The sequence below is a fragment of the Piliocolobus tephrosceles genome, unplaced genomic scaffold (genome assembly GCF_002776525.5).
Source record: "Piliocolobus tephrosceles isolate RC106 unplaced genomic scaffold, ASM277652v3 unscaffolded_41, whole genome shotgun sequence".
NCBI lineage: Eukaryota > Metazoa > Chordata > Mammalia > Primates > Cercopithecidae > Piliocolobus > Piliocolobus tephrosceles.
The window spans coordinates 1,592,494-1,619,788 of record NW_022325420.1 but is presented as its reverse complement, the minus strand read 5'-3'; the positions used below and the strand labels follow the sequence as shown (position 1 = coordinate 1,619,788).

Here is a 27,295-nt window from a genome sequence, read left to right as displayed (position 1 = left end):
AAAAAAAAAAAAAAAAAAAAAAAAAAAAAAAAAAAAAACCTTTCTATTATTCAATATCAATTTATTGTCAAGGCAGAATTAATCAGGCTATGAGATTCCCATGCCTTAGCCTCCCAAATAGCTGAGATTCACCTGCCTAATTTTTGTCTTTTTAATAGAGATGGGGGTTTCTCTACATTGGCCAGGCTGGTCTTGAACTCCTGATCTCAGGTGATTTACCATCAGGGAGGACACCTCGGCCTCCCAAATTGCCAGGATTACAAGCGTGAGCCACAGCGCGCAGTCCTATAATCTGTTTCTAACAAAACCTTTCTATTATTTGATATCAATTTATTGTCAAGGCAGAATTGATCAGGCTATGGGAACTGAATTTATTTGTTATAACTAAAAAGCCAAACTATTTCAATTTGTTAACAACAGCTGACTTGTGTTCCAGGCTACTAGTAAAGTGTTTAATCAGTGCTGACCTCTGCTGGCGTGAAACTGGGAGGCGGAGCTTGCAGTGAGCGGAGATTGCACCACTGCACTCCAGCCTGGGCAACAGAGCAAGGTTCCATCTCAAAAAAAAAAAAAAAAGGAAAAGAAAAGAAAGGAGGAAGAAAGAACATGTTCTACCTCTTCTACCTCATCAGAATGAGAATACTGACCCTGACCTATCAGAGAAATGTCATGAATTACTCCAGAGAGTAGTTTCATCCATAGTATTTTCCTCCCTCCATTGCCTTACATAATCAATTTGTGTTTTCTTTCCTGATGATCTTTCAGAAAAACAACTTTTAAAATCAGTAGTAGAAATTGAGAAAACAAAATAAAAATTTAAATGTCTAGTTGGATAAATGTATATGTTCCCAACCCATTTAAATATGCTTTGTTTCTCATTTCTTTGCTGACCTGTAGCTGGTAAAGGTAAGTATTTTCATGATTTTTAACATCAGATGTTTTTAAAATTTTTTAATGATATGATGTTTGAGGAATATCATGATCTTGTTTACTTAGCTTTATTGATTACAAAACAAAAAATGTCTATCACAACAAAAAAGTAGAAACAACCTAGTATCTACCATTCATACAGGCACAAGGGTAATAGCCACGAAGGTGTTGTAATAACATGCAAAACAAATGGTCAATATATGTTAAGTGGAAAAAATGCTAAATTACACATGTGGTATTATTTTCACTACATAAAAAAAACCCAATTGAAAAAGCAAAATAGGCCGGGCGCGGTGGCTCAAGCCTGTAATCCCAGCACTTTGGGAGGCCGAGACAGGTGGATCACCAGGTCAGGAGATCGAGACCATCCTGGCTAACACGGTGAAACCCCCTTTCTACTAAAAATACAAAAACTAGCCGGGCGAGGTGGCGGGCGCCTGTAGTCCCAGCTACTCAGGAGGCTGAGGCAGGAGAATGGCGTAAACCCGGGAGGCGGAGCTTGCAGTGAGCTGAGATCCGGCCACTGCACTCCAGTCCGGGCCACAGAATGAGACCCCGCCTCAAAAAAAAAAAAAAAAAAAAAAAGCAAAATATAGATAGAATTACATCTAAAATATTCAGTGGATATGTTTTGTTGGGGGCAATAGTTGCTACTTTGTTTCTTCTATATTTTATTTTTCTTTGAAATATGTATTTTTATTTATTTTTCACAAACCCAGTGCTTTAGAATGAACTATGAATCTTAAAGCTTAAAAAGAAGCTTATTTTTTTAAAAAAAATCTAAGCATACTAATAACTAAGAAAAATAAAATATTATAAAATCTAACTTACTGGAAGACAACCTTATCTTTTTGGGACATTACTAATATATATTTATAGGTTTCTCTAACAAGCAAATCTATTCCACTTCTTTTTTTCTTTGAGTCTCTGGATATATAAAAATTCTAAGGGAAGAGAGTGAGCTGAAAGGGTGGGGATGAGGCTGGTAAACAATTTTTTCGCTTCAACTATAACGTACTAGAGTTGCCAGATTGATGGACATTCTTTGGTTAAACTATCCTTCTTTGTTCTCTCCAACCAAAATGCAGTGCACGCACCCTGGTTTTCACTGTCTCTCAGTTATATATGTAACATAATACAATGTGTGTGTCACATAATACAATATGAATAGTAGTATTTGTCTTCCAATAATAAATTAATATCAAAAATGAACCGAAAAGCTGCCATCGGGTTTTTATTTTTAAGCTAAATATTTTTAAATTCTTAAATTGAAATATAAACTGACAGTTAATTTTGTGAACTTATTTTCATAATTGATCTAATATGTTAAATTTCACACTTCATAGGGGAAGCATTTGTCTTTCCTTTACATTGAATATATTATTTCTAATAAATGTTCAATATTGGTTTACTTTACTTATTTGTGATTACAAGTTTCTATGTTGATCAAAATTGTCATCATGCAAAAGTACTACTTATGTGTTATTTGCTGCAGAAAGCAAGTTATGTTAATTCATATATCAGGTTTTGAATCAATTTAACCAAAAGAAGCTAAGCAGTTTTTTGGGTCAATAATAGAGGTGTGAACAAACTCCTTTGCTTTTCAGCAGAAAGTATGCATACATAAAACATGGACATACTATTCAGGCTGATCTAGATAAAATTTTAAATATTAAACTCTTCCTATTAAAACCTACATGGATAGTATAAAAAGAGAAGTGGCACCTACTTTGCTGTGCCACTTTTAACTTCCTGTAAATTTTCAAGCTTTATGGGAGTTTTTAATTATAAGAAGTGTATAAGCAGATGTGAGTAGTGGTAAATCCAGCTACAGGTGAACTCCTAAACATAGGCCAGTTTTAAACATAGGACAGTAAATCGTATTGTATTTCAAAAGGGTCATTTGCTGCTTAGTTCAGCTCAGTATTTTGCAGAGAGCAGTCTTGGCTGACAGCACCCTCTTAGTACTTTTGATACTAGAGTTCCACTCCCAGATACCCGAGTGACCATGGAATGCTAATAAATGGCCTCCTTTTCTCATCCAGAGTGCCCTTTTACATTTTTCTTTCCTTTTTTCTTTTACATCCATGATTTCTCACAACACTAGGAGCAGCAACAAATGTAGTACCATGAGAATTTGTTGCAAAGAAAAAAGAAATATTTCAATTATTTTTTTCAATCTCCCTGACTTAGATGACTTCAATTCTATCTGACTTAGATGCCTTTCCTGGGATTTGGATTCTTGAGCACTTAAGGGGCAGGTTGCAGTCAGTGCCCACCAAAAAGCTCTCTCACCACAGACTGCTAGCTCACTGATAGTCCTCATATCATTTTCTGTGCTACCTATTTTCAAGTCTGTATTACCTATTTAAGTTGATACTGTCAGCCTACTTATACTTTCCTCTTAACTTCCAACAGCTATTATCCTAATGAAAAAATTCAATTTTTAGGTTTCACTTACATAAAGCCTCTATAGTTTCTTAAATCTACAGCAAATAATAATCTTTCTCAATTTGGGTTTCATTCCATCTACTGTTATCACACCTGGTGACAGTACCGCCTAAAGACGCTCGAGCATATATCCAACTGTTGCCATAGAAACTCCATCAGTATCCTCAATTACCATGTCCCACATCTGTAGTTAGTCCATAGGTTAATCATCACAATTTATGACAATTTTGCAGTATGCTGCTTAAGCTCATAGCTTGTTGGTTTGTTTTGATAGTTGTCACATTGTTTCAGAAGACAGATTGAACTGAAATTTTCCATTATCAGAGAAATCTGAGTAATACCATGAATAATTTTCTGTTTAAAACTAGTCACCGTACTGTCGTGTTATAGTAACATTAATTGCAGATAATCCAGTATAATGCAATTTTAAAGCCTTGGATTTGGTAATTGACTAAAAAGCATGTTTTGCATTTGATATAGATGATGCCTGTGTCTCTCAAGAGTAACATGTAGCTATGTTATACCTGTAGAAAGCTATGTGAAAATATATCTTTATAAAAATAAGAAACTAGATAATGTTTTAATGATATATGATTTTCTGTTTTGCATTAGTTCATGAGAGAACTTTAAAGTGAAAGATGGCAGGGAGGAAATGCGGGGATGTAGGTCAAAGGATACAAACTAGCAGATGTGTAGGATGAACAAGTCTAGAGATCTAATGTACAACATGACAACTAGAATCTATAAAATTGTACTGTTAGTTATTTTTGTTAAGTAAGTAGATTTTAGCTGCCCTGTCACAAAAAAAAAAAAAGTAGCTATGTGAGATGACAGATTTGTTAATTTGCTTCTGTATTGTAACCATTTTACTGTCTATATGTATCCTTTAACATCATGTTGTAAAGCTTAAATATACACACACACACACAGTTTTACTACTAAAAAAGCATTTCAGTAGTATTACATCTATTTCACTCCTCCTAGCTTTGATGGTATTGTGGCCTTACATTTCACTTTACAGTTTTTTGGTTTGTTTTGGTTTGGTTTGGTTTGGTTTTTTTGTTTGTTTTTTTTGGCGGGGTGTGGCAAGTGGGATGGGAATGTAGTCTCACTCTGTAGCCCAGGCTGGAGTGCAGTGGCGCAATCTCAGCTTACTGCAACCTTCGCCTCCTGAGTTCAAGCGATTCTCCTGCTTTGGCCTCCCAAGTAGCTGGGATTACAGGCGCCTGCCACCATGCCCAGCTAATTTTTTGTGTTTTTTAGTAGAGACAGGGTTTCACCATGTTGGTCAGGCTGGTCTCGAACTCCTGGCCTCAGGTGATCCACCCACCTCGGCCTCCCAAAGTGTTGGGATTACAGGCTTGAGCCATCGTGCCCAGCACTTTTCAGTAATGTTATACACACTTGTATACGTTGCTATTATTTTGTTTAAAACAAGGGCCACAGGGCCAGCAAACTGAAACTGAATGCCTGTTCTTGAAAAATAAGTTTTATTGAAACGTAGCCTATCTACCTAGCTGCCCCTCTCTCTCTCACTCTCTATCTCTCTCTGTATCTCTCCCCTCCCCAACCCCCCGCCACCCTGTTCCATTCAGGGAGGTCAAGACTGTTACTTTTTTATTTATTTCTTCCATAAATTCATGGAAACTAAGACTATACTGCCACATGGTAATGTATTTTTTCATGAAATGTTCTGAATGGTGCTGATCTCATGTAGAAAGAAAGAAATAAAAATGTTTGATCTTCACAGCCTGTGTTTTAAAAATAGGATGATTCCTAAGAACACATTTCACTTTCATAAAATTATAGCCCTGGAGAAATTGAAGGTTGTTGATTTTCTTAAATAAAACTTTTTTTTTTTTTTGAGACAGAGTCTCGCTCTGTCGCCCAGGCTGGAGTGCAGTGGCCGGATCTCAGCTCACTGCAAGCTCCGCCTCCCGGGTTTACGCCATTCTCCTGCCTCAGCCTCCCGAGTAGCTGGGACTACAGGCGCCCGCCACCTCGCCCGGCTACTTTTTTGTATTTTTAGTAGAGACGGGGTTTCACCGTGTTAGCCAGGATGGTCTCGATCTCCTGACCTCGTGATCTGCCCGTCTCGGCCTCCCTAAGTGCTGGGATTACAGGCTTGAGCCACCGCGCCCGGCCTTAAATAAAACTTTTAATGGGTTTGTTTGCCTGTTTTTTTCCGAGTAGAGTCTGTATTTGTGACTCAAAGTGCTATCATTAATATCATTTTTATCACCAATGGTAATTGTTTAAAAAGTAATTTTCCATTCATGTGTGATTTGGAAAGACTTGTTACCCTAGCAGATAGGTGGCTTGGAATTGTATTTCCTGAGGAAAGTACTGTATAAATTTACAAAAATATGATTTAATTATAGAAAATAACTATAGACCTTTTTTCAGAAACACATTTTTCATTTAAAGATTGTATGCCCATTTTTTAATTGCTTCTACAAATCTTTATAGTAAAAGAAGACTGATAGGTCTTTTTCCTGTGAAATTTATTACTATCCTGTTCTTAACAGATTAACCATTAATAGGCATTATTTTTAACTCCTGTTGTAACCTTCTCTGGTGAAAGAAATAAGGTATAAAATTTAGCAGATGTTTTATAAAACTAGTAATTTCATTTCATAAAAATCATACTAAAAGAATTTTTTGCCGAGATAAATGAAAAAATGAATATTCTAAGGTACTTTTTTAAAATACAAAAGAATCTTCCAATTTTATAATATGTGTGATTTGTAGTTTTACTATTCTGCCTCCTATTCATCTGATATTATTTCACATTACATTGTCATATCTTTAACTTTATATTAAAAGACTCGGAAGAATAAAATGCAAAAGAAGTTGGATTGTATATTAGTTCAGGAAAAGCTGTTTAATATTGTGTTTATCCAGTTAATATTAATTTTTCACATGTAATGTATTTAATCATTCAGGTAATTATTAAATGTGAAGGAATATGTATGATACTTTCTCCATGGATTATAACCTTATACCCTACACATCAGTAAGCTGCCATTCATTGATTACTTGCTATATTCACCTTTTCCTATCTGTCATTAATGTGAGATGCACATTAGTTTGTGTATCTTTTTTTGTGTGTGATTCTGAGGACCCTTCAGCTTGAATTATATAGTTCTTCCATCTACAAATATGGCTGAAAGTTGAACTTGACATGGATCAATATGATCTGGGCTAAAATATCTAAATGTGACTGATTATGTTAGCATCATGTCCACAGATCAATATTGAGTTTTATTATGAGTCTGACTCTGTAATTGGGTATAATCAATAAACTTTTGTCTCTTTTCCTTTACAATTTTAAGATTGTACTATGTAGGTTTTAGAAACTACACTTAGCTTACATTTAGGACTCTGCTTTTCTTATGATGACCAGAAAGAGATCTATCTATGAATTTTAAGGAACAATGGAGCTTCCGTTTTACCATTGTGAGAAGAGTCCACTTTTATCTTGATAACTGATTGCTTGCTCAATATGCGCGATGTTTCTAACAGACCTAGTGTAATAACACCCCAGCACTCCTTTGGGGTAGTGTGTGGCTTTTTCTCTCTGTACTTAGTAAATAACTCACATTGAAGACTTTGACAAAACATACCATTAATGAAAGCAATCATAAAAGCTTGCCTTTAGATAAACCCGCAGGGTCTACAGGCATTGAAAGATGCAATCTGTAAAGAACAATAAATTTGGGCCTTTGATTGAAGTGCCATTTGGGACGTTATGCTTTGTCTGCATATTTGCACAAACATGATGCTCCCTTTTTTCATGTCTCTTAAACTTGAAGTTTGAGAGCGCTCATTGCCATTTTTACATTAAGGATGGTCCCATTAAAAGCTCCCTACAAAAAGAAGACTGGAAGTGATCCAGCTGAAGTGTGTGTGTTCAATTCTGCCCTAGTTTGCCATTTGGAAAGCAGAGTTCTGGGCATCATTGCTGTTTTTTATGAATAGATCTTGGTTCTTTTCTAGTCAATTCCATCAGTAAATGGAGATTTAAAATACAACTTTACTCAGCGTTGGAAAATAAGATTATTCCTCTGATGGATATTAGATATAGCTTTGAATGGAAATGTAATTACTGCATTCTAAATGATTTGTAGATTTTTTGCTGCCATTTTTACTTAGGCTTCAAAAATTTTGCAATTTATGTTAATATGCTGAACTGTTGGCCTCATATTTCATATTTCAGACTACTGATAAAAGGTAGTATTCTGTTTGAGTCCTGCATTTTGTATTCTTCACAACCTGTATCTGTCCATCATTAAGCCTGAAAAGTAAATATACTCTACATGCTTTCCTGAATTTACAGATGCAGATCGTTTTCAGAAACATGGTATGGATGAGTTTATTTCTGCAAACCCCTGCAAGCTTGATCATGCCTTCCTTTTTAGAATACTCCAGAGACAGACTTTGGATCACAGACTGAATGATTCCTATTCTTGCTTGGTGAGTACAAGTCTTGTCTATCTAGTCCCCTATAAGTTGGAATAAAAGATTTTAGAAAGTGAGAAATACTTGTTATAAACCAGCATTTTATTCCTGACTCATTTAATAATGGTAGTTGGAGTGAGGGATAAAGGATTCCAATCGATCGCTTCCCAATTTAAAAATTATACACTTGAAGACCACTGCTGTGCCACTCAATAGACAGGAGAATAGACTCAAATAGATGCTAAACTGTGGTTTATCAGTCCCTTTAAAGAAGGCTCAGTGAAAATAGAAGGCTTTTAATAAAGATTTTTTAAAACCTCTGTTATAGTACTTACAGACATTTTAAGGTTGGAGTTCTGTTCCCCAGATGTTGACACCTCACATTTCTCTCTCTTGTTCTTAGAAGGACAACCTAAGTGGCAGGGGAAAGAAAGAGTGGAATTAATATGACAGGAGCTATACATAACAAAGGAAAGTTTTAGTTTCATCTAGCCATCCAAAGTATAACTTGAATTCCTTGACAAAAGGAAAGGAGTGAATTAAATTGAGTAAACTGTTTCCTGGTATGTGTTGAAATTGTAGCCAAAATTTGGGATATGAAGTATAATTTAATTAAAAGGAATGCTTGACACCTCAGAATATGGGGACTAAACTTTATAACCTAAAAATTATGTATTTTTCCAAATATTTACATTGTGAATAGCAATTCCTCTGAAATTTTTGCAGCCAGAAAATGCGTATTTCTATCACCACTTTAATCTCTTGGACACTGAACATAGTACAGGTTGAATATCCCTTATCCAAAATGCTTGGGACCAGAGTGTTTCAAATATTGTATTTTCTTCAGATTTTGGAATATTTGCATTGTATGTACAAGGTGAGCATCCTTAATCCAAAAATCCAAAATCAATTTCCTTTGAGCATTGTTAAAAGAAAAACCTGGCCGGGCGCGGTGGCTCAAGCCTGTAATCCCAGCACTTTGGGAGGCTGAGACAGGCGGATCACGAGGTCAGGAGATCGAGACCATCCTGGCTAACACAGTGAAACCCCGTCTCTACTAAAAAATACAAAAATCTAGCCGGGCGAGGTGGCGGGCGCCTGTAGTCACAGCTACTCAGGTGGCTGAGGCAGGAGAATGGCCTAAACCCGGGAGGCGGAGCTTGCAGTGAGCTGAGATACGGCCACTGCACTCCAGCCCGGGCGACACAGCGAGACCCCGTCTCAAAAAAAAAAAGAAAAGAAGAATTCATGAATCAGGCAGCCTCCTCAGCCAGAGTAGGCTCAGATACTCCAGCACAGCCATGTGGTGGAAAATGTTTTATAGACAGAAAAAGGAAAGTGATATACAGAAAACAGAAGTAAGGTACAGAAACAGCCAGATTGGTTACAGCTCAGCATTTGCCTGCTTTGAACACAGTTTGAACAGTTGGCCACCTTTGATTGGCCAAAACTCAGTGATTGGCACAATAGTAGACTACAGTGTACTTACAACTCCATTTGGTTTATAATTCACGACGTATAGAGAAACCTTTAGGCTGAACTTAAAATATGTAAGGAGGCAGCTTTAGGCTAAACTTGATTTAACAGGATCATGCAGATGCTCAAATATTTTGGATTTTGGAGCTTTCCAGATCTGGGACTTTTGGATTTGGGATGCTCAACCTGAAACTTCATGCAATAAAGTTACATTCTGTTTAAGATTTCAGACAAAATGCCACCCCTCATTGGAGATACTTCAGAGAGGAAGAAGTGAAACAACTTTTTGCCACGCTGACACTAACAGTTCATTAATTCATTTATAAATTGTTTATTAAGTATAATTTGAACCTGATCCAACTGGAACTTTACAATCATGTGGAGAGTAAAATATACCATCTCAAAATCCTAGTCTAGCTTTTCATGGACAAACACATAGAGTGAACATCAATAAGGGATAATGCCCTCTTGGATTCCACTCAAACACATTATTCAATTATCAAAAGCTGTTTTGATTTTGCTGATGACCCCTAGTGTAATATGGAGTCTGAGGAGAATGCTACAAGGTCTTCCACTGCACCTAGAGGGGAGTGAGTGTGATTTGCTTAGAAAGTGTTTTGGAGGCAAATGACTGAATATAAATCATGACTCAATAACTGATTTGCAGTGTGGTCTTGGACAATTCACTTAACATCCCTGAGCTTTAGCTTATTTATCTGCAACCTGGAAACCATGTAACTACCACACATGATGGTTCTTCTCTTACTCTTTTCTTTTCTTCCTCCTTTCCTTTATTGCCTTCTCACCTTTTTCTCATTATTCTTTTCTTTCTCTTACATGATTACCCTGCCCCCTTTTAAAACTCTCTATACTCCCTTCTTTTCTTTTACTGTCTTAATCTATATAAATCCATATAATTTATCAAGATATTTTATAAGCCAGCTCCACCTGACACTGCCCTCCAGGTTTAGCCACATAAACTGCCTGCTGTGTTCAGGTGGCATGCATGCACACACATATATTCTAACATCTCATTTCAGGAGGAACAGAACCTGCTAATATAAAGAATTAACTCTGTTATATTGTTCATAGGAAGACAAACAGAATGAGAAAAATATCCCAGATATTTAAGTTCCCAAATAGTACATGTATACCGCTGCTAAACTTAATGACATTTTCTTTAGTTCACTTTATAAAACTTTTCCTGAACAAGAAATTTCATCTATAATGTCGCTTTCTTCTCTTTTTAATTGATTCGTAAAGAGACTGAATTTTTTGGAGTAACACTCTTTGTGTGTGATGATTTAGAACCTATGAATAAATTTGACTAATTTTGAGTGACAGTGGAGAAGCACAAGTTACCCATGCCTTGCTGTGACAGTAAAGAGAGAATAGCATTAGGTTGCCAGTGTCCCAAATCAGTTTCAAAATTGATGACATTAGCTCTTCATGAAACATACCACTAATAAAATAAATGTCAAGATACTTTCATGCAGCTTCTGCTTATAAGGCCTAAAAGTACCTTCAGGAAAGCAAATAATAGTATAGAAAGAAAAAACATATCTATCTATCTTTTTTTATTTTGCAGGGATGGTTTAGCCCTGGCCAAGTCTTTGTGTTAGATGAGTACTGTGCCCGTTATGGTGTGAGAGGTTGTCACAGACATCTCTGCTACCTTACAGAACTGATGGAACATTCAGAAAATGGTGCTGTCATTGACCCTACCCTGCTTCATTACAGCTTTGCATTCTGTGCCTCTCATGTGCACGGCAACAGGTATTTTTACTTGCAAATACAAAGTGAAATGTATGAGGTTGACTATGGAAAAGAGAGAAAAATGTGCTTTGCCATTATTACCTAGTAACAGATTTTAAATAGCAAACACTTCTTACAAAGGAAAAAAAAAAAAAAAAAAAACAAACGACAGAGAAAAAAGTGTGCATCAATATGCTGTTGATTTAGGTGGGCTACACTTCATGTTTCTTTTTGCTGGTAAAGCCACTTGAAAGAGAAAGAAAAAAAATATATCTGTGAGATTAGAAACTGCCTTTTATTTCTTATATACCACCTACTAGTAGGTCTGAACAGCCTTAAGTATCCCTATGATTCCTGTTGTAATGCACACATGTGCCTGGGTAGGATGTGTTCATAGGACTGTGTGTAACTAATGATCATTGCTTTTCCTCTGTGGAATAACTTTTCACGGATAAAACAAGGTAAATAATGGGGTTTATGTAGAGTCTCCTCTCAGCCCCTTCCCTAATCCACACTTTAGGAACAAGTACTCTTGTTTTACCAAGATGCCAAAAAAATGCCTAATGTTGGCCTCCACAGCTATCTATCTCTGGGCTTAAAAATCTGTCCATATCATTCCACGTGGTGACTTATGCCTGTAATCTTAGCACTGTGAGACTCTGGGGAGGGTGGATCACCTGAGGCCAGGAGTTTGAGACCAGCCTGGCCAACTGAGTGAAACCCCATCTCTATTAAAAAAACAACAACAACAAAAATTAGCTGAGCTTGGTGGTGCATGTCTGTAATCCCAGCTACTCAGCAGGTTGAGGTATGAGAATCGCTTGAACCCGGGAGGCGGAGGTTGCAGTGAGCCAAGATCGTGCCACTGCACTCCAGCCTAGGTAACAGAACAGGCTCTGTCTTTAAAAATAAAAATAAAAATAAAAAACAAATAAAAATCTGTCAATATCACTCCCCTTCCCTTAATCTTGCTCCGTACATATTTGATGAATGAATGAATGCCTTCATTATTTGTGTTAATATCTCTTCCATTAATGGCCCATTAACTTTTTATTCATCTTTTTCTTTTCCCTCCTATCCCCAATTTGTGAACATCAATATTCTCTTCCCATAGTGCCCTGTAACATTCTCTTTTTTACATTTCCATTGTTTATCCTAATTCTGGCCTTCATTTTTTTCTTGCCTATGTATCTGAATTTACCTCTTTATTTCCTTTTTCTTTCTATAGTATTCTACCAATCAGTCAAAAAAATAACAGAATAACTTTTACCACAGTCTTTTTCAAAAAGCTTAAGTGATTTTTAATTATTAAATTAAAAATAGATTCCAAGTGATAGCATCATTTTCCCATTACCATCCTGTTCCATCTACCCATTCTTATCTCCACAAAATTTTACCCCAGAAAACCTGTTTATTCTCCATGTTTTTCTTTTTTCCAGTTTTAAAAAGTCAGACATCACAAAACTCATCTTAGAAGATTTCAATTAACTCATTCAGACACTAAGAACTTTTTATCCGTACTTATCTCATTACCTTTGTCATATATACTTACGTGCTACGTGTGTGTACATGCACACACACACACACTTGCTTCTTGTTCCACTAGATCATATTTTAAAGGCAAAAATCAGTTCTCATTCATCTATTATCCTCCACATACCTAAAACAGTGTGTTGCATATTGTAAGTACACAATAAATATCTGTTGAAGTCCTTTGAAGTCCCCAGTGCTGCCATTTCTCAGCTTACAATAAAATAAGATTGATCCTTGTCTCACAGTCTACTCAGGTTTTCACTTTATTTTGGAGCCCAGCCTTGATTTGGAATTAGGAAGATGTTGCTGATTTTAGTAGTTTTTTTCCCACTATCTCACACTCAACCCTCTGCGCTTAGAAAATATGGGGGTACAGGTGTCAGGGTGGCTAACTTAATATGAGCTGTTTTACTAAAACTGTCTCTTGTCTCGTGACTCTGTCTCAATTCCTTCTGACTAAGGGATATCTGACAAAGGTAATGAGATAAGTACAGATAAAAAGTTCTTAGTGTCTGAATGAGTTAATTCCAGCACTAGGCAGACCTCTGAAATGCAAGAGGATGAGAAGGTTTCAGTGAAACAGACAAACCCAAGGCAAATTGTATAATCAGAATATTTTATTCATCCACACAGAAAGGTAAAATTAAATTGAGAACATAAAGTGGGAAATTCAGCTAATGTGCCCCCAAAATATATGTGTTTGAGACACATTGTAATGGAAAGTTACTGAGGCAACAAGGAGCTACTGCTGCTGCCTGGGAGGCAGCCTGATTTGACTCTACTGGTTGCCATAGTTACTTTTATTCTGTAAAACTATTGTTTTCTTTATAATGATACTCTGTAATGTGTAATTCAAGGTATGTTTATATGTTCATGCATATATTATCTTTAATATTGCACATGAAATCCACTTTCCCAAAGATTAAACTATGTACACATTCAGGTATCTCTGGTGGTGTTTTAGAATCGAAATTTGAATCAGTCTCTGATTCAGCATTGAGGTGTCATGTAGCTTAAGAAGAAGAAGAAAGGAAGAAGTATAGGGTTGAGGGAAATTTGAACCTCAATTTAGGATAGAAATTATCCAAGATAAGCTGAAAGTTATGATGTTTCCTGTGACGTTTACAGTCCAACAGATGTCATTCAGAAATACTATGCTGCCACAGTGAAAGACCAGAAAGAGGCAAAAGATCTTCACTTGAATCCCAGCTCTGAAATTTGCAAACTGACCCATGTTCAACAAATCACTTAACCTTTCTGAAACTCAGAGTTATCATACATAAAAGGGGCAAATACTAATGTGAAGGTACTACATAATTATAAAATACTATCAGTATTAATTACTCTTACTATTCTAATATATTTTCCTTTGCCGTTTAACCCAAGAGGATGTACATTGTGAGATGAAGAAAAATGTAAAACTATGTAGTTAGGATTGTACCTCATTCTAAATAGAAATATTTCAATGTGTATATAGTTATACTTCTAATTTCTTTGTTAATGGAATATTCAGGTTTTGGCAGCCTCCCTTTGTGAGAATGTGCTTCTCTTATCCATGTCTGTAGCATCTGATATTTATACAGACTTTTGTTTAAAAATACAGTCAATGTCAAGTCTGACTTTTCTACAGTGTTTGCCATAGTCTTATTTTATGATCATTTTTACATCTGTCAAGACACATATTCAGAGAGCCGTTTTGCTCATTACCTGAACTACCTCTGTCATAAATTCAAAAGGAGAAAAGATTTCCTTTTGTTATTGACTGAAGTGAAGGACAACAGTGCTGTCTGGATTTGAAATTTTTCAGGGAGCACATCCTATTGCACAGTGTTGAGCTCTCTAGGTGTGTTCTTTCTGTACAGATACATCTCTGAATAGCACTCTGAGTGTTTCAGAAATAAAAGAATAGAGTTAAACAGAAAAGGTCTGGCTGGTACTAAGACTGAGGAAGAGAGAGAAAAAGAAAGGAAGAAAGAAAAAGTGAGTCAAGGACAGAAACAGACCCACTCATGCAGGATGATAGCCACACACATCTCTGAATAACACAACTACTCATTCAGCCATAGTGCCGCTGAGGACTGACAGGAAGGAGAAAAGAGGCTTTCAGAGACAATGCATCATAGGGCAAAGTTCTAGGTTGATATGTGTGGTTATACATCTTGGTTTTGTAAGTCAGGCTGAGGGTGGAGAAACTGAAGCAGCAACACAAAATGGCTTTTATGTCCCAATTTAATGTAAGGCATACAGTGTATTCACTGACTCCTCTACAGTTTTGTAGGGCCGTTTTAGAGCTGCTGCATGCCTGACAAAGGACAGCTCAGATGTGCTTGCTTTCAAGTACAGGGCACAAGAGTACAACATGACTGTAGTTTTATATATAAAATAATCTCAATTTTCTATGGATTCCAGATTATATCACAAAGTTGTACGTAACCTTAATGGGCATCAGTCAAATCATCATATCATAATACCTCTGTCTTCACAGATGCTAACCTTTCCCCTTGACTGTCACTTCAGAAATTATGCCTCAAACTTCCAATCTGTAATTTTAGAGACAGTGATTCATTTTTTGAGAAAAAACATAGATAATTGCATCAAATAGGATCATCAAAAGTGTTCACTTAATTCTAGTCTTGGATATGTGACTATATAGAAATTAACTATACATGACACACACGTTGTAAATGGAGAGACTTACTTTTGGGGCAGGTGAGCAACCAGATGAAAGGTCATAAGCAAGGTTATCCTTAGGTTATGTACTTGATCTGACAGGTTTTATGCCATGTGCTAAATGTGCAAAGGCAGAAAGGATAGGTTTGGGGAGTATATTTCAAATATTACTAGAGGATTTTTTTATTTTATCAAAAACTATAGAACAACCCTAAATCTCCCCAAAGCAGACTTTCCTAGCAATATCGATACTCACCCAACCTCAAGTTCAGTACTGAAGCAAGATAATTGTGCCTTTCAAAACAAAACAAAACAGACAAAACCAGAGAAAAATAAAAAGGGAAGGGAAAGACTCGGTGTGTTGGAAATATCTCTGAGTTAGGAATGAGAACATCTGTGTTCCCGTTCTGGCTCTTCTACTGATGAACTACTTAACTTTGAGCAATTGGTTTTAGTTGTCTGAGCCTCAGTTTTTCCCTATGTACCTTGTGAGTAATAAAATTAATGCTACCTACTCAGTATGGTTCCTAAATAGGTCAAATAAATTTCTGTAAGTACTTTGTAAATGATGAAATATTGCTTAAATAGCATGTAGTAATTTTGTTAATGCAGTGTATTAGTTAAATGAGCTTTTGGGGATTGTTCTGTGAAACACTGCAGTGCTCAGGTGAATTCTGTTATGACAACATACCACAAACAGGTTTCAATCAGGAGGATGAGAATGGAAGAGCCCTGAGTCAGTACCTCACCTCATCTAGTATCCATGGTCATGGGGAAAAGCCATGCTGAAGTTCTGGGGCCTCCCTGCCTACCTCCCCCATGTTGCTGAAAAACATTGTGGGTCCCAGAGTGGAGTGGCAAAGAGAGTGGAAAGCAGGAGCCCAGAACCTCATCATCCGGGATAAGTATGTAGACAGACCGCAATTTGGGAAACAGTTGCTAAGGTCACCTAATTAATTTCCTCTGATTTCCTTCCACACTCTGCAACTCCTTGATCTTTCTGAGATACTAAATAAAACAGCCTGCTGACGGTCTGAGGAAGAGACAAGACAAAGGAAATTTTTTAGTATATGTTAGACTATATCAGGTTAACCGTGAACAGAAACAAGGGCTACACCTTAACATAACTTTTCTTAAACTTCATACCTTTAGAGCCTTCTTCTTCTCAATAGTTAGGTATGGGACAAAGTTTTTGGGTCTTGAGTTGGATCTTCTTATCATTTTTACCAGAGTAAGTTTTTGTAAACAGCATGTAATGCTGTATGTAGAAACAATCAAACAAAGAATGCTCTATATGTACATAGGTACCATTTACCACTACTATTGCCATTCCGGTTTGATATTTGTAGATCTATGTTTATGTACAAAATTGGCTTGTTATTTTACTTTCTCATACTGGTTTTATCAGGATTGGGTATCTAGGTTATTGTAGGCACATAAAATGAACTGGGGAGCTTTCCCACTTGCTCTGTATAAGACTTGAATGGCTTTTTGTAGTTTACCAATAACTCATCTTTTATTTATTTATTGTTTTTTATAAATCACTAAATCAGAGTCTGTTTTATTTTGAATAAATGTAGACTGAAGTTTATAATAAAAAAGGAAAACAAGAATATAAGGGTATTAACACATGCTACCTCATAATTAAGGCCAACGTCTATCTGTTTAAGAAAATAAACTGTATCCAAATATTCTGTAAGACTCACAAAAATATATTAACATAATTAAAACATGAAATGAGCCTTACGCAATATAATCTACTTACACTACTGCCTTAAAAAGTTAATTCCAAAACAACGTTGATCAAAACTTGAAATTGAAACTTCTAGGTAGCACTTTTAAGTATCTGAACTCATCTTGCTTGAAAATACATGATAATGTATGCATACTACACCCAGATGACTCCTTCCCAGTCATCCTAATTAATAAAGTCTTACCATATGAGTATTCTCTTTGTTAAAACCGTAAGAACCTTTAGCATTTAGGTATGCAATAATACTTGGAACACTGCCCGGGATGAAACTAAAAAATATGTAAGGTACATGTTAAGCATTTTATGAAGAAAACTTAATTTCACTAAAGAGAGACAGGAAAAATTGGACTGATTTTCCACATAAACTCCCTGGGTGTTTTGCTGAACATCTTGATAGTAAGCAAGTTTGTGGAAGATCCTTTACAGCCTATTCACTCATTGTTACCATGATATACTCTTTATAAATATTAACGTTCGCAGGTAACAAAGAATCCATCTATATCAAAAACATTGCTACCTAAATTTTGAGAAGGTTGAACTAATTATACAACGAAACATTTCCTCAATTAAAACTCTTTAAAATTTAAATGATCTTTTTTTAAATTTTAAATTAATTTTTTTTTATTATTATACTTTAAGTTCTAGGGTACATGTGCACAACGTGCAGGTTTGTTACATATGTATACGTGTGCCATGTTGGTGTGCTGTACCCATTAACTTGACATTTACATTAGGTATATCTCCTAATGCTATCCCTCCAGCCTGTCCCCTCCCCACAATAGGCCCCGGTGTGTGATGTTCCCTTCCCTGTGTCCAAGTTATCTCATTCAATAACTCATCTTTTAAACCAGTGGTCCCCAACCTTTTTGGCACCAGTGACCAGTTTCATAGAAGACAATTTTTCCACAGAGTGGATAGAGCGGTAGGGTGGGGGATGGTTTGGGGATGAAACTGTTCACCTCACATCATCAGGCATTACTTAGATTCTCATAAGAAGCACATAACTTGTCTGCACAGTTCACAATAGGGTTCGGGTTCCTATGAGAATATAATGCCGACCCTGATCTGACAGGAGGTGGAAGTCAGGCAGTACTCACTTGCCTGCCACTCACCTCCTGCTGTGTGGCCCAGTTCCAAACAGGCCATGTACTGGTACCAGTCCACAGCCTGGGTGTTGGGGACCCCTGTTTTAAACCATCTGGGCTTGGGAATTTATTTGTGGAAAGATTTTTAACTGTTCTGGTTTATGTTGTAGCTACAGAAATTCTCAGGCTTTCTATTTATTCTTGAGTCAGTTTGGGCAAGTTATGATTTTCTGGGAAATGGTAGATTTCATTTAAGTTATTAAAAGTATTGATATTAAGTTATTCAAGTTGTTTTCTTCGTATTTTTTTGCTCGGTCTATAATTCTTCCCTTCCTCAGTGTAATATTGTTCATTTTTACCTTCTCTCTCTTTTCTTCTCTTAATCCATCAAGTTTATTGGTCTTTTCAAAGGAGCAACTTTTGGCTTTGTTGAACTATATTGTTTCTTTTTTAGGTATACTTTTTATTTTACAATAATTTTAGATTACAGAAAAGTTACTAAGAGAGTGCATATTTCCGTTTCCCTTAATGTTATTGTCATACATTTGTCAAAACTAAGAAATTAACATTGGCACACTAGTATTAACTGAATACCAGTCCTTATTCAGATTTCACCAGATTTTAAATTAATGTTCTTTTTTCTGCTCCAAGATTCAATTCAGGATACCAAGTTGCACTTAATTGTCATGACTATAACAGTTTCTTAGGGGTTTTCTGTTTGTTTTTCATGGCCTTGACAGTTTTGAGGAGTACTCGTCAAGTGTTTTATCAAATGTCCCTCAATTTGGGTTTGTCTGACATTTTCATGATTAGCCTGAGATTATGGGTTTTTATAAAGAGATGAAATACCTTTCTCATCACATTCTATCAGGGAGTACATAATATCCACATGACATGCTGGTAGTATTTGTCACATTTCTCTATTGTAAAGATGTCATTTTTATTTTTTTCATACTCTATTTTGAAGAAAATAGCTAACTTCAATACACACTGAAGAGGAGACAGGAAATAAACCCCACCTCCTAGAAGGAGAACTATGGGCATACATTATTCAGAATTCTTTTATAAGGAATATATGTCTCTTCTTTCCAATTTATTTATGTAGCCATTTGTTTATATCTTATAGATTCATGTTCTGTTGCTTTATACCTTGGGTTCAATCTAACATATCTAAATTACTTTGTTGCTCAGATTATTCCTGCTGTAGCCATTGAAAGCTCTTTTATACTGGCTCCCTTTGATATGCCCCACTCATTTCGTCTTTGAGCACTTTCTTAGTTTCTGGTAAACTGACATGCTGTAAGCTCATCTTTTATTTTCCCTACTCTAGCCCAAGAATTAATCAGTTTTCCAGGGAGCTCTGGTTTTGTTATTGTTGTTCATTTGTTTGTTTGTTTGTTTTTTAGAGAATGGTATTTAGAAACCAAGATCTAGGTGACATGTGTGCTTATTTCTGCTGGAAAAATCATGGCTTCCAGGCCCTCTCAGTTGGACAGGGCTAGGTGATATATGATGTATACTAATCCATGAGTTCATACTGACGTCTCCAACTGGAATCTAGGACATCAACATTCATTTCAGCATGCTTTTCTTCCTTACCTTTAACTCATCTTTTCAACAGTGAGAAATCTTACTTCCACCATCCATTTACAAAATTGTTCAACCCCTGATCTTCATGCAAAGCAGTTTTGGAATTCGCCAACTAGGCTATAGTACTTGTCTACATAACCTTTCAGTTTCCAGTCAAAACACTGTTTTCCATAGATTAATAGGAAAGCAGCTTTGTCTCCCACCCTTCCTTAGTGAGGTTATGCCATCTTTCCTAACTTCTTATGTTAGATGTGTAACTCACTACTTGTCAGCTTTTCTTCTTTTCTAAGAGTTTAGGGCTGTAACTTCCCCCACTAAATTCTGTTTTTACTACATATAGAAATGTCTTATGTACTATTTAATTAAAATTCATTCTAAGTAATTTTAACTTTTCATAATTTTTTGACACAAAGTTATTTATAAGTATGTTTTAAAATATCTCAGGAGGCTGAGGCAGGAGAATGGCGTGAACCCAGGAGGCAGAGCTTGCGCTGAGCCGAGATCGCGGCCACTACACTTCAGCCTGGGAGACAGAGCGAGACTCCGTCTCAAAAAAAAAAAAAAAAAATCTAAGAATATGAAACATTTTTGGTTTTTTTCTTGAGAACTGATTTCTTACCTAATTCCTTTGTGATCAGAGAATGTGATCTGTATGATACCAGTTCTTTATAACGTGTTGAGATTTCCTTTGTGGCCAAATATGTGTCAAATATTATAAATGTTTTCTGTCACATGAAAAAAAAATGTATACATTCTTTAGGCAGTGCAAACAGGATTTGTGTGGTTAAGATCTTCTAAAGTCTTGCTAATTGTTGCCTGTTTGATCTGTGGGGTTATGACCAAGTTGGGTGGTGATCTACAACTGTCATGGTGGTTTTTGCTTTCTATTTCTGTAAATTTTTACTTTGTATATTTTGAAGCTAGTTTTCGAGAGGTTGCTTTTTGTTAGGACAAGATCTCATTCTGTCACCCAGGTTGGTCTCAAATTCCTGGGCTCAAGTGATCTTCCTTAGCCTCCCAACTTGCTGGGATTACAGGTATGAGCCACTGTGTCTGGCCCAAGGCTGTTCTGTATTCAAGCTTAAGATTGTTAGATATTCCTGGTAGATGGACATTATTATCATCGTTTGGTGATGGTCATCATAACTAATAATGATTTTTGCATGATATGTAGGTGATTATTAATGTAGCTTTCTTTTGATAAGTATTTGTCTGATATATGTTTGTTTACATGGTTAGCCTTTCTATATTCTTGAATTTTAGTGTTTTTGATTTTTTCTGCTTTTTTTTTTTTTTTTTTTTTTTTTGAGATGGAGTCTCGCTCTGTTGCCCGGGCTGGAGTACAGTGGCTGGATCTCAGCTCACTGCAAGCTCCACCTCCCGGGTTTATGCCATTCTCCTGCCTCAGTCTCCCGAGTAGCTGGGACTACAGGCACCAGCCACCTCGCCCGGCTAGCTTTTTGTATTTTTTAGTAGAGATGGGGTTTCACCGTGTTAGCCAGGATGGTCTCGATCTCCTGACCTCGTGATCCGCCCGTCTTGGCCTCCCAAAGTGCTGGGATTACAGGCTTGAGCCACTGCGCCCGGCCTTTTTTTTTTTTTCTTTCTTTTTTTTTTTTCTTTTTTGAGACAGAGTTTCACTCTTTTTGCCCAGGGTGGAATGCAATGGCACGATCTCGGCTCACAGCAACCTCCACCTCCCAGGTTCAAGCCATTATCCTGCCTCATCCTCTGGAGTAGTTGGGATTACAGGCATGTGCCACCACACCCGGCTAATTTTGTATTTTTAGTAGAAACGGGGTTTCTCCATGTTGGTCAGCCTGGTCTCGAACTCCAGACCTCAGGCGATCCGCCCGCCTCAGCCTCCCAAAGTGCTGGGATTACAGGCATGAGCCATCGTGCCCGGCCATATTTTAGTGTTTTATAAATAGTAAACTAGATTTTGATTTAATTTTTCAATATGACTTTTTCTGTCTTTTAATTAGTTTGTTCCACTTACACTCATGTAATTGATAAAAGTAAATCACATATTAATAAAAGTAAATCCATTTCTTTTTTTTTTTTTTTTTTTTTTTGAGGCGGAGTCTCGCTCTGTCGCCCGGACTGGAATGCAGTGGCCGGATCTCAGCTCACTGCAAGCTCCACCTCCCGGGTTTATGCCATTCTCCTGCCTCAGCCTCCGGAGTAGCTGGGACTACAGGCGCCCGCCACCTCGCCCGGCTAGTTTTTGTATTTTTAGTAGAGACGGGGTTTCACCGTGTTAGCCAGGATGGTCTCGATCTCCTGACCTCGTGATCCGCCCGTCTCGGCCTCCCAAAGTGCTGGGATTACAGGCTTGAGCCACCGCGCCCGGCAAGTAAATCCATTTCTACCATTTTATTTTAGGCTTTCTTTTTTGGCTCATGTTCTATAAAATTTTTGTTTCCTTTTTATTGGTATACTTTTTGTTTAATTGAAGTTATTTTCTTTAATTCTATTTTTTTTCTCTTAACAGTTAATATTTTCCAACAATTGCATTTGAGAATTACCAGGCATGTTGCTGAAATTTTAAAGTCTTGCTCTAATCAGCAAATTTCTCCTCCTGGGTAGTTCAGAGTCCTTAGAATATTACCCTTCAGTCGCCCCCTTTCTGGCTTACATGCTTAAATTGTGTGGTATTTTAGTTATATCCTTTTTTTCCAAAACTTATAAATTAAATATTATTTTGTATTCAGTACTTGCTTAGATTTAGAAACAATTTTCCTTTTTTTCCGAAGAATGTTCTTTGGACTTTCCTATAAATGGTCTCCAATACACTGTGAATTGTTATCGGGAATTTCTTTTGTTTCATCCTAATTTTTCAAAGAAAGTTTTGCTAGTTATACAGTGCTAGGTTGATGGTTATTTTCTCTTAGAACTTTGAAGATATTCATTTTCTTCTGATTTTCTTTGTTGTCATTACGAAGGCTCTTGGCAGGCCGGGTGCGGTGGCTCACACCTGTAATCCTAGCACTTTGGGCGGCCGAGGCAGGCAGATCACCAGGTCAGGAGTCTGAGACCAGCCTGGCCAATATGGTGAAACCCCATCTCTACTAAAAAATACAAAATTTAGTCAGGCATGGTGCCCTGCACCTGTAGTCCCAGCTACTCAGGAGGCTGAGGCAGGAGAATCCCTGGATCCTGGGAGGCAGAGGTTGCAGTGAGCCGAGATGGTGCCACTACACTCCAGCCTGGTGACAGAGCGAGACTCCATCTTAAAAAAAACAAAACAAGGCCGAGCGCGGCGGCTCAAGCCTGTAATCCCAGCACTTTGGGAGGCCGAGACGGGCAGATCACGAGGTCAGGAGATCGAGACCATCCTGACTAACACGGTGAAACCCCGTCTCTACTAAAAAAATACAAAAACCTAGCTGGGCGAGGTGGTGGGCGCCTGTAGTCCCAGCTACTCGGGAGGCTGAGGCAGGAGAATGGCGTAAACCCGGGAGGCGGAGCTTGCAGTGAGCTGAGATCCGGCCACTGCACTCCAGCCTGGGCGACAGAGCGAGACTCCGTCTCAAAAAAAACAAAAAAAAAACAAAACAAAACAACAACAAAAAAGGCTCTTGGCAGTACAAATGCTAGTCTTTTAAGGATGATTCCTGTTTTTCCTGGGGATGATTTTTTTAAAAAGATTGTTTTGTTCTTTTATGAGTACAGTATACGGTTTCTTTGTACGGATTTATTTTAATTTATTGTGATTGGGACGTATATGAATTTCTGATCTACCTGCCATGATATCGTATAAGTGTGCATTTCTTTTTATTTACCCTGATTGGAATATAAAGATTTATATTTGTCATCAGTTCTGGAATAGCATTATCTCTTTAAATAACATCTCTTCTACAATCTTTTTCTTCTCATTTGAAACTCCAATTACCCATGTACTCGGCATTTTATCTTCCATCTCTTTTAATGTCTCTAACATGTATTCTATCTACATATTTTTCCAGCTACATCCTGTGTAATGTTTTTAATTCTGTATTCTAGTTGAGGAGTTGGCTAATATTGTGAAGGGCTCTACAGTAAACATGGCAACTATTTTGGGCTTTGTAACTATACAAAATCTTGTAACTATTTTTGACCATATAGTCTCTGTTACAGCTATACAACTCTGCCATTGCTGTGCAGAAGCAGTCATGGACAATATATAAATGAATGAGTGTGGCTTGTCCCAACAATATTATATTGACAAAAGCAGGTGATGGACCACAGTTTGCTAACCTTTACTTCAGTTCTCTCTTCAGCTGCGACATCTACTGTTTCACTCACTTACTGCTTTGTTAATTTCAATTAACAAATTCTTTAGTCCTGGAAATTCTGATTCTTTTTGAGCTCTGCTTGATTACTTCTGAATATCTCTTTTTCCTTTCTTGGTTTGATTCCATTTTTTGTTTCCTTAGATCTTTTATAATTATTTCATATTGTCTTTCAAATAACTGAATTTTCTATTGTTTCTGGTGACATTTTTGCCATGGTCACTTGTTTATTTTTTTTTAATGCAACTAGCACTTTTTTTGTAATAATCATTTATACTTGAGATTAATCTGTGGGAATTCTTATCAGGCCTGGGCTCAGAATGCTTCCCTCTAAAGAGGACTTGTTCGTGTTCTTCCTTGATGTTAGGGAGTGCACTGTCCATTCACTGATACTGTCACCCATTCGAGGGTCCTATTTTTATGCAGGCATCTCAGGCTTAGCAGTTCCAAATTAGGTCTATGACCCAGTGATCCATTCCCTTGGACACAGCTGTAAAGCTTTCTCAGTATTGATATTTACCACCAAGGCAGCCATGTTATTCATATTTGCCCTTTCTCTGCTTTCATCAGATTCATTTATTTTGTTATCCCACCCTTGGGAGAATTATTTTACTTTATTGTAAGAGCTAGACAACATTTAACATATAATTGTTGTGGCTTATGCAGTACTTAGGTGTTTCGTAGTGAATAAGGATTTGGGGAGTATCAAGTTAGTCCACCATACTGGAAGCAGAAGTCACATGAAAAATTTGCATTTAAAACATTATTTGGACATCTTTATGGAGAACATCCTGGGCCCCTCCTCAAACTGCCTTCTGCTTCAGGTTTCACCTAAATAACTGCTGCTCATTCATCACATTTCAGGTTAAATATCATTTCTAAACTGAATCCTTCTCCGACACTCCAAACTAGATCAGATCTTTATACTTTTGCCCTTCTTAAATGTAATTGTATACCTATTGTCTAATTTTTATTTTGTATACATTTTCCCACTATAAACTCTACTGGGGCAGAAACCATTTCTGTTGTGCTTACATTGTATCCCATGACCTGACCAAGTGGTCCATAAATATTGATTGAGTAAATAAGTGAATGACATTGGGCCATCTGTTTACAAATTTTGTAGGTGATATATTATGCACCTTCTTAAGTAAGTTTAAAAATAAATGTTTTTAAATTAATCAACTGCAATTATTTTTATGGCACATGATAAAGGTCGTACATAACCAGCAAGATAGCATCATTTTCCATCATAGAAATTAATATATTAAATCAGATCCCCTTTTAGTGTATAAAATTGAAAATGATTGTAACGAATGATAAACACTACAGTTGGTGAGGTTGCAGGGAAATTAATAATTTCATGCACTGCAGGCCAGAGTGTAAGCTGATAAGTGCTTTCTAAAAAACCAACTTTGCAATATGTATCGAATACCTGAAAATATGCATTTAAGCTAGCAATATACCTTTAGGAATTTATCCTAAGAAAACATTTGGATATGGGTTAAACATGTATATTATAAGATTAATTAAATATTGAAGCACTATCTATGATAGCAAAAAATGGAAGAAAAATGCCTACATTTCTAAATAATGGATAATTGGACTAGTAAATTATGGCACATCTGTATATTGAAATATAATTATTTCATTATAAATTAGAATTTTTAAATTTTATTTTTAAAGTTTACCATTCATTAAAACAATCAAATTATGAATCAGAATGTATAATTCATCTATATTTAGAGAAATAAATTATATTTACAAAATAATATTTCAGTTATTTCTGGTTGGCATATTTATAAGAAATTTTCATTTTGGTCTTTATTTCTCCAAATTTCTCTTCTCACAGTATGATACATATGAAGTCCTTTAGTTACAATGTATGTTGTTTTTAAAAAATATTAGGTATAGGGCAGAGGGTGATATTTATATCAGAGAACCTCTATACCAACCTTAATTCTCTTTACTTTTATTTTAAATTGCTCTTGGTATTTCTTTCTCTTGAATTCTAGAATTATGTATAGCAGTGATTTCAGTTTGGAATAGTCCAAGAAAGTTTTCTTATTCGTTTGTTTGGTCCCAGGAGAGGCCAGTTATCAAGCACGTTTTGGTCCTTGGTCTATTCATCACCACCCCAACACAAAAACGAAGTAATACGATCTTAGATCTTCATAGAGTCAGATGATTGCTTTCACCGTAGTGGTATCTAGCCTTTTGTAAATAAACATCCAAGGAAATTAGAATGCAGTGCAAAATCCAGACAAGGAAGGAAGGAGTGTTTGTAAAAAGATAAGAACATATTTCAGAATCTCATCCTTTAAAATATTTTTCTCATAGAAAATCTGTTTCTTATATTTCAATGATTATATAAAGACACAATTTCTTCTTCTGGATATTTAAAATTAGAGGGGAAGTAAAAGGGCACTGAGTGTGTAATATGTGACCATCCAAATGATACATCATTTGATTCAAAAAATAGGAGGTAGTATAGGTTAGGAAACAAAAAAGAAGGGATTGTTGTTTTCTTCCTCATCATCTTTCGTCATTTCTTATTTTCGTGCTGTGACATCCTCTCCTTTCCATTCTGTTCACAAATGGATATTGGTGGGAAATACACGAAGTGCAAAGTGACTTTTACCTGCTGTGCTGCAGGCAGAATTGACAATTCAGAAATACCACCCTCTAGGTATCTCTCCCCTTCTCACTTTCCCTAGAGGAAGCTAAGATATCATGCATTCCTCATAGCAGAGGCAGGTGAAAAGAAGCCTATAAGAAACTCAAAAGCACCATGAACTTTGTCATTTGCTCACGCATTGCTTGTGAAATAATCTTTTACAACAAACCACCAGATTTCCAGGACAAACTTACCTGATGAGTTGGAGATGGGGTGGGGGAACATTTAAAATAAATTTAACCAAATTAATTTAATTTAATGTCTCATTAATTTAACCATACTTCGCTATACAGTGTTAACCCTGGTGTCTTTATTCAACCCATAAGCTTGCTAAGCACTAGGCAATATGCAGAGTCCTAGAGATTATAAAGCCTGGGGATTATAAACACATTTATCCCTCACATATCTAGAAGCTGTCCAGGTGATAAAAGTGATTGAACAAAGTAACTCTAGAAGATGGTATAGTTTTCGTTAAGTAATAGAATGGATGCTCATCAGCACTAAATAATGAATTTAAGTAGGAATGTGGGCAGATATGACTACACAATTTTGGAAGTGCTATTTAAACAAAGTTAAACAGATTTCTTTACTATCAGGCTTCTCAGACCCCTTCATGTGCTGTGATTGTCCTGTGAACCTC

At 36.5% G+C, this 27,295-nt stretch overlaps 1 protein-coding gene across 17 annotated transcripts in view; it reads left to right on the top strand.

Annotated features, from left to right (window-relative positions):
• LOC113224832 (calcium-dependent secretion activator 2) overlaps positions 1 to 27,295 on the top strand; it is a 567,701-nt gene that overhangs the window by 395,638 nt on the left and 144,768 nt on the right. For 11 of the 17 annotated variants that reach the window (XM_026454354.2, XM_026454363.1, XM_026454361.1 and 8 more), the window contains 3 exons: positions 898 to 906; positions 7,721 to 7,857; positions 10,907 to 11,094. In XM_026454354.2, coding sequence (XP_026310139.1) covers positions 898 to 906; positions 7,721 to 7,857; positions 10,907 to 11,094 — 334 coding nt within the window. The remainder of the gene's footprint in view (positions 1 to 897; positions 907 to 7,720; positions 7,858 to 10,906; positions 11,095 to 27,295) is intronic. The other 6 variants (XM_026454360.1, XM_026454352.1, XM_026454362.1 and 3 more) reach the window with 1 other exon arrangement.